General features: G+C 46.9%; 3 protein-coding genes across 3 annotated transcripts; 1 reads left to right on the top strand and 2 right to left on the bottom strand.

Moving 5' to 3' along the window:
• Positions 1–623: 623 nt before the first annotated feature.
• Positions 624–2,012, bottom strand: An03g06080 (uncharacterized protein; the record flags this gene model as incomplete). Its single annotated transcript, XM_001390448.3, has 4 exons — positions 624–809; positions 1,003–1,153; positions 1,203–1,897; positions 1,944–2,012. 4 exons carry the CDS (start codon positions 2,010–2,012, stop codon positions 624–626), a joined length of 1,101 nt encoding a protein of 366 aa, XP_001390485.3.
• A 487-nt stretch (positions 2,013–2,499) lies between these two features.
• Positions 2,500–3,659, top strand: An03g06090 (uncharacterized protein; the record flags this gene model as incomplete). Its single annotated transcript, XM_059747170.1, has 3 exons — positions 2,500–2,664; positions 2,895–3,144; positions 3,196–3,659. 3 exons carry the CDS (start codon positions 2,500–2,502, stop codon positions 3,657–3,659), a joined length of 879 nt encoding a protein of 292 aa, XP_059600353.1.
• A 2,949-nt stretch (positions 3,660–6,608) lies between these two features.
• On the bottom strand, positions 6,609–7,331 carry An03g06100 (hypothetical protein [truncated ORF]; the record flags this gene model as incomplete). Its single annotated transcript, XM_059747171.1, has 4 exons — positions 6,609–6,693; positions 6,868–6,896; positions 6,968–7,024; positions 7,197–7,331. Coding segments are annotated over 4 exons (306 nt in total), but the record flags the coding sequence as incomplete, so codon positions are not given.
• Between the last annotated feature and the right edge of the window lie 121 nt (positions 7,332–7,452).

The raw sequence follows: 7,452 nt of genomic DNA on the forward strand, positions 1-7,452 counted from the left end.
TGGCGTGTTACCAAGGATAGATCTGTCTCCAGCCTTCACAACATGAAACTTGGGATGCCAAGTACACTTTACAGCAGACCTCGATACGGATGATCCGGCATAGGACAGAAATTAGGATAATGTGATCTATTTACAGGCTTGGATGGCCATACAGGCCTCATATGGACTATCAAGTCGTGATCTAAAAATCGCTGGTTTCTCAAGAAGCCTGCGTCGATACTGCAGACATCGACCGTTAATCAGCACCCGACCGCGACAGGATTTATCGAGCGCATATCGGAGAAACTGCGAGTTGGCCCAAGCTCCAGCATTCTTCTGGAACATCGTATCGACATCTCTGACGTAGCCTAAGCAGTCCGCACAGAATGCCACATTTTCACCGGAGCCTGTCCAGGCTTTAGATAGCGCGGCTGGCGCAACATTAGCATACTGGTAGGGAGACGAGAAGGAGGTACATACCCCAGCTCAAAATCACTATGCCGACAGCCACTAGGGCGACTGGAATAAAACGGACCCTCATTGCGATGGGCACAGACAGGCGTGGATCCGGAAAAATGAAAAGGAGGAGCGATGGATGTGGCTGCCTGGTGGCCTGCGCTTGTGCCTGAGAGTCAGGGGTTGTTCTAACCGCTTTGGGCTAGCCCATAGTCGGTCCAGGCGATGGCCATTGATGGCCGTTTGGGCGAGAGTGAGAGTAGGTGGAGGGCTGTGAGATCAAGCAGTGCAGCATCACGCAGGAAGGCTGCCACTGGAGCAAAACTGCCTTGGCCAATCCAGCCAGTGTGCAAGCCGCGACGGTAGGGCAACAGCTACTGCAGAAAGCAACTCCTGGGCGCGGTCTTCTACGAACCAGTACCCACGAAACAGGTATAACTGGGCACAATATTGCGCCAGCAAGATAAGTCCAATCGGGCTCTTATCCAGGAGAAAGCCTACGAATTCATCCCGCACGCTGATCGGCCACATAAAGATTATCCCACATTGGGCAGGCTTTTCACACACCTGCAAACGCCAGAAGGCTTTTTCCAAACACTCCGTGGCCTGCTGATAAATGAGTCTCTCCTGCTCACTGAGAGGTTCTGATGCGATCAACTTTCTGATTGCATCGATTTGATTGTCCAGTCCTGGGAAGTGCAGAGACTGGATTTGGTCCCTTTTGTCGGGTTAGCTTGCGCGAGATTACAGTCTGCGGGGGAGCTTACTGGGACGGGCCAGGGTCGGATCGAAAGTCTTTTAGAAACAATGGCGCCAGAGGACCGTTTTCAACGTGCGACATAAAAGGATGAAGGGTCATGATCCCCCTGCACAAGTTGAAAAGGCGGATAATACTTTCCAAGGGACGGTTATCACCCAGATCGGTCGGTGCTCCACAGGTCCAAACCATGATTAGACTTGAGAAGCAGAAGAGTGCCTCACAATTCTGTTTGTTAGGGTTCTGTAATATTATGCGGAATGTTTGCAGGCCCAGTGCCATGTGGAAGTTGGAGCTGTTGAGATAGTGGCTGTATCTTTCGGGTCTAGTGTAGGCCAAGTGCAGGGCCGACAGCGACAAGATACCATGCATGAGGAATTCGTACGAATAGGCAATTTTCGGCACTTCAATCTGCCAAACGTCGCGGATCGCCTCCCGATCTGACAGAGTCTTTGCGGCGTAGATACAGTAATGATGCATCAATTCGGGGTCCTGCGCGCCCCACTCGCGGAGGAAAGCAGATGCATCCGCGACTTGATGCTGAAAGGCGGCAATGGCATCGTCTGTTCTCGACGAAACGGTCGGCGACTCGGACAATTTGGCGGACTGCGTACTGGGATACGGCTCGGGTTTGGTTGGACGACGTTCAAAGGTGCACGTCAGGTGTCGTTTCACGCAATTGGCACATGGCTGGGCTTCATCGCACTGTGGGGATCAGCGGAAATTCCAGGCTGGAGAGCGGGCAACGCACTTTGACTCGCCGAGTTTTGCACTGGTCGCATCCGTTCCGGGACTTCGTATGGGCTCGTCGCGGAGGCATGTCGGATGGAGTCTAGACTAGATATACTTCCACGGGTGGTGGTGTAGGCATCGGAAGTTACTGCGAGGAATGGGAGATACGACAGACGAGAGCGGAAGCGAGAACGAAAACGAGGCACGCGTTTCGGCAATGAAGATTTCGATCGGGTGGAGAGGCGGTGGATCCCCGATTGCTTTTAGTCTCCGCCAACCCCCAAAGATAGCACACAACAGAGAGCGAGTGGTTATTACTTTGGACTTATTCCTATTCTTCTGCTTATGAATGTTTACACTGTATCCCCAAAAGGGATTTGAAGTTTCAGCAGCCTAGCCAGGAACACGTCTTGACCCCACCAGACTGAAATAAACTTGCTGGGGAGAGCACTCGGCACCCAATGGCCTTCATGCAGCAAAGCGATAGCGAAAACGAGACAATTATTTGAGGGGCTCCGTGTCAGTTTAATACGCGTCTACTATCATAGGCAGATGAGAATAGTGCCGGGTCTAAAATGGAGTCTATCGAGTTTGATGACATATATTATTCATATTTCTTGACAGTATGGCAACTTGAGCAGAAAGGCTGTCAATCAACGAAAGAGCTGGACAAGCAGTCGTTAGTCCATCGCATAGCAGCCCTTTCAGCAAGGCTCTCGGAAACTGCTTTGAGAGCACCTGTTTTATCTATAGAAAGGGTTCTCCATGCCCAATGTCTTCTTCATACGAGCTTTATCGCTACACCCCGTCCTTGGCGGCAGCAATCCTCTTCTTAGTATTGTTCATATTCATAACAGCATACCATGTCTATCAAATGGCCCAGGCGCGAGCCTGGTATTTTACCTGCTTTGTGCTGGGCGGAATATGTTCGTGAAGCCACCTGCTGAATTCCCGGCTTACGCTGACTTAGTTTATAGTCCAGATAATCGGATACATTACACGTGCGTTAGCGCATAGCAACACCCAAAGCGTAACCATATACGCTATACAAGATATCCTGATTCTACTCGCGCCACCTCTCTACGCTGCGACAATCTACATGACCCTTGGGCGGCTTATTACTTTCCTCGACGCAGAAAGGCAGAGCCTTGTCCCAATCAGGTGGCTTACAACAATCTTCGTTACCGGAGATGTACTATCTTTTCTTCTGCAGGGAGCTGGTATGATATACGCTTGATGAATATGCCTTAGTTATACTAATATAATGCTAGGCGGCGGCATCATGGCCAGCGGCACTCTCAGCGGAATGACCACCGGTGAGAACGTTGTTATGGGCGGACTAGCTGTCCAGCTCATCTTCTTCAGTGTCTTTGTGATAGTTGCGACACTTTTCCACTTTCGTATCCATCAGAACCCTACAGAAAAGTCGTTGTCTACGTGCATTGCGCGTAGTGGTTGGCGCAACCCAAATTGGGAGACGACCATAGTAGGTTTATATATCGCCAGCATGCTGATCTTGATACGGTCGGTCTTTCGCATGATTGAGTATGCTGGTGGGAATGATGGGTATCTTATGAGTCATGAGGCTTTTAGCTATGTCTTTGATGCGGTGTTGATGTTTTTTGCGATGGTTGTGATTAGCGTGCTTCATCCGTCTAAGGTTCTGGGTTCGGGCAAAGCGGGGGAGATGAATAAGAGGGAGAGTGTGCAGTTGCAGAGGTTATATTCTAGGTGAAATATCCACTAAATATACAAGTACGGAATTTAGGTATTCAGGGCTCCTTCGTTTTGTTTGCTCACGCATCTATTGTGATCTGCACTTGTTGTTGAGAATACTAGAACGGCTGGCCAGGGCCATCCCTTAGAATGACCACGCCATTCAATACAACCACAATTCCTCACTCATCTTGATGATGAATTGGTAGAATGTAGTCATCCCCACTTGATTCCCGAGCATAGTGAAACCCTTCTTCCCGCCAGTGCATAATCGACCAATATCACCATCTACATATTCAATTCATGTAGTGACTTGACATTGTATTCATGTAGTCGCCGTAATCCTTCGACTGGTCTTCTTCTCTTCCTCCTCCGATCCCCTTTCAATTTTACCATACACATCAAGGACTAACGACTGCATCAACTGGCAAATAAAAAATCTTCTTGCTTATGTGACATGTTTTATATGTATATGTTGAGTCCTGCCACGCACTATTACTAAGTTGTTGTTCTCAACATTGTCCACTATCAAAAATGCATTCCTACTGGTTTTGTCTGTTGCTGAGACACCAAGCGCGAATATGAGTCGCGCGATATACGAAAGACTTCACCACTCTTAAGGAGAAAATGCATCGCCGATATACTGATCATGCTTGACCTCAGATTGTATGCTTTTAGAGCCCCATTACTGCGGTCGGTTGGGCCATTGACCTTCTACTGAAAATTGAGAAGCTCAGGCACACGGTTGACAAGCAAAAGAACTGTGATTAATTTTTCTTACAAAATGCTTTTAAACCGGAGCTAGGAACTGCCATATTCAAACATACAGCTTCCGATGGCACGAACTTCGCTGAAGAAGCTCAGATTATACCAGATTACATACCTCAAGCTACGACAACCGGCTTAGCTCATACAAGTCTTCCCAATTACCGATCCGACATGCTCAACCTCCAGCAAGATGAAGACATTCCAGACAGCTGGCATCAGTTAGGATCATAACCTTCGAAAAAACTACCCTAATGTTAGTAATGTCGAACTTCACCGTTCTACGGCTTCGCAGTAAGAAGAAAACCTCTGGAAAAGGCATCTGCAGATAAAAACCTATGAGATGGTCTTCTAGAATGACCTGAAGACATCAGACATTACGACACCTTGAACTTGCAACCTTTTTCCGAGCAACAGGGTGCCTCCGTGCAATGCTTCTGTGGACTATGAAACGTACGAGTGTACAGGCGAAGGACTTCTAAAAAGGAGTCTATAAGGAGGTTCCCCTGTTCATGAACAAGTACGAATTGCGATTATGAGACACATGAGATATTGGCCGATTGATCAGCTCTTCTACTACGCATAGTTTCGTTTAATGGCCCCATAGATGCAGGGATGGCGATGAATTGTAAGATTTATCCATTTTTCATTTGGCTAGGGCTAACTCATATATCCAGATTTACTTATTCAGGTGGCACTCTGGTCCGAAACCATCTCATGAAGAACGTTATTGATAATTCCTTAACGCAAATTCAAGATAGATTTCTACGTCAACTATCTACTAATTAACATTGCTTCGGAGAGCAAATCATGCCATATTCCCGTACCAATCGCTCGCTAAACCTAGCGAGCTATACGTGCAGACATTACATGGGGATTTCAATGTGCCCCTGTCAAGATCCTGGGCCGAATCACTCCTTGACCAACAGACACTGGAAAGCTTAGTATATTTGTGATGACGGAAGTATCCGCTCGAACTGGTGATATGAATGGAGAAATTTTTCTCCCAGAGGCCGAGAAGAAAATGACAAAGAAGGATTTTATCCGTCATTTGCTAAGAACTGCTGCTTTATGTTGCCAGGTTCTACTGCGGCGTCGAAGGTAAAGCCCATAATCTTTTCTTGGAAAAGAAAGCTTCATATCTCTGACTATTGTATAAACAATAACGGGGATTTAAATGGCCCGCTATACGGATAAATTGCTGACTTTAATGGCCGGAATACTAGCTCTAGGGCTGAATAAGGCATGCTTCTCCAATTGTCATTCAGATATCTCTTCAGTACTTCCTACTTCAAACATGGAGCCACACTCAAATGTCCAAAAACCCATAGCTCTTCTAGATGAGCTGTCCAGGGATTTCGAAGTTGCCTACCAGGACGCCATAATTGCAATCAGCAGTGCCTCTTTTACAGTTGCTGAACATGGCATTCTGCATCGCTCGATCCGAAATCACTATTGGACATTTTCCTCACTTGAGATGCAGTCGATTAATTGTCCTACATAGAAGCCCAAACCCACTACATCTATTCGGTACGCTTGTTTCTTTCTGTCCTCTTGAAGCAACACTCCGGTACTATGCTGCTGTTGAAACGATCTCAAGCACCACTGGAGACAATTGAAAGGGCCCCGCCCAGGATTCTTGATTAGTTGATGTGCTAATACACCATGGAATGATACTACTCCCCGGATAGGGAATAGGGGCTGGTGTCAGGAGTAAGTGTTAATGCCTTCCAGTCAGCACAGGGAGGAGGCCTTCACGAGTAATATTCAAAACATGATCAAGGACTATAAACATCACCGTTTTTTTATCGTTTGAAGCGTTCAAAGAGATTCAACTACACTTTCGATTGCTTTTCAGTGGCTAATTGCTTATGACAAAAAAGAAATCGGTAATTTAAGTCTCATTTGGATTACATAATATCTCGATAACAGTGCTACAAAGATATTGGCGCTCAGAATTAAGATTCTTACATCACCATAGGCTGAGATAAATAACTTGCAGTGTGAAGCGAAAGTATGGGATAAGGTAATACTCTGTGTGCCTTAAATGACGTAGTATTTTCGAACTGTTGCCACGGAGGACCCAATCCAGCTGGCCGGACGCATTTGACAAACCAACAGCCGAGTTGAGCCAATATAGCAATGATAGGTATTTAGACAAGAATGCTTAAAACAATAACAAGACAATGGCTCTGGTATCCGTTTAGGGTTGAACACCATACTGCCATTGGTAAGCACACCTCCCGCTTGTTTGTTTGTGCCACTGGCTACTACTGAATCGAGTAGAACTATTCCACGTTATTATCATCGTCTAATGTATTGAGAAGGCGAGAGATAGATGCAACATCAAAGCAAATTGTGGTTAGAAGCTGGTTAAGGATGAATAGTGGTGGGAGACCTAAATCGATACAAACAGAGTAAAGAAGAGAGATGTCAATCATGGAGCCAAAGCGTCTACGTACCGTGGAGGCTGGGATAGGGACACGGGAATCTGAACTAGTTTAGCAGTTGAGATGCTATCTATTTTCACAATCTTATCCACTTCCGGTTAGGCATACGCACTACAGAGTCTGGGATGTTTGACGGCAACTTTGCAAATATCTTTCTCGACTTGATCCTCTACTAAGAACCTAGTACTATCGAAAGGCCTATAGCATGGTTCATGTTCCGCACTCACGCCCTCTTCTCAGCCGGGCGGGGCACGGAGATATTTCCTTAAACGCAAATGCGCATGCATGATGTTATTAACAAACTGCCGATCAGCTCAGCTCAGCTCAGCCCATCGACGCACATTGGCATCCATATCAACTATTGCTGCTTTGGATGGACGGATGGCCTCAGCTCGTTCCGCTGACAGTGTCCCAATGCGAATATGGAATGGAACAGAGCGGCTTATCGGCGAATCGCCGGGATACACGAGAATAGTCTGCAGTAGTGGCAGCTTCGTGTATGCAACATGCATTACCCTTTAGAGGGGTGGGGGGAGGGGGATGGTATTCGACAAATCAATTCTAGCGATTCAGGTGTTGTGCTGTTAAGGAGGCGGA

The sequence above is a fragment of the Aspergillus niger genome (genome assembly GCF_000002855.4).
Source record: "Aspergillus niger supercontig An03".
In the NCBI taxonomy this organism is placed as follows: Eukaryota; Fungi; Ascomycota; class Eurotiomycetes; order Eurotiales; family Aspergillaceae; genus Aspergillus; species Aspergillus niger.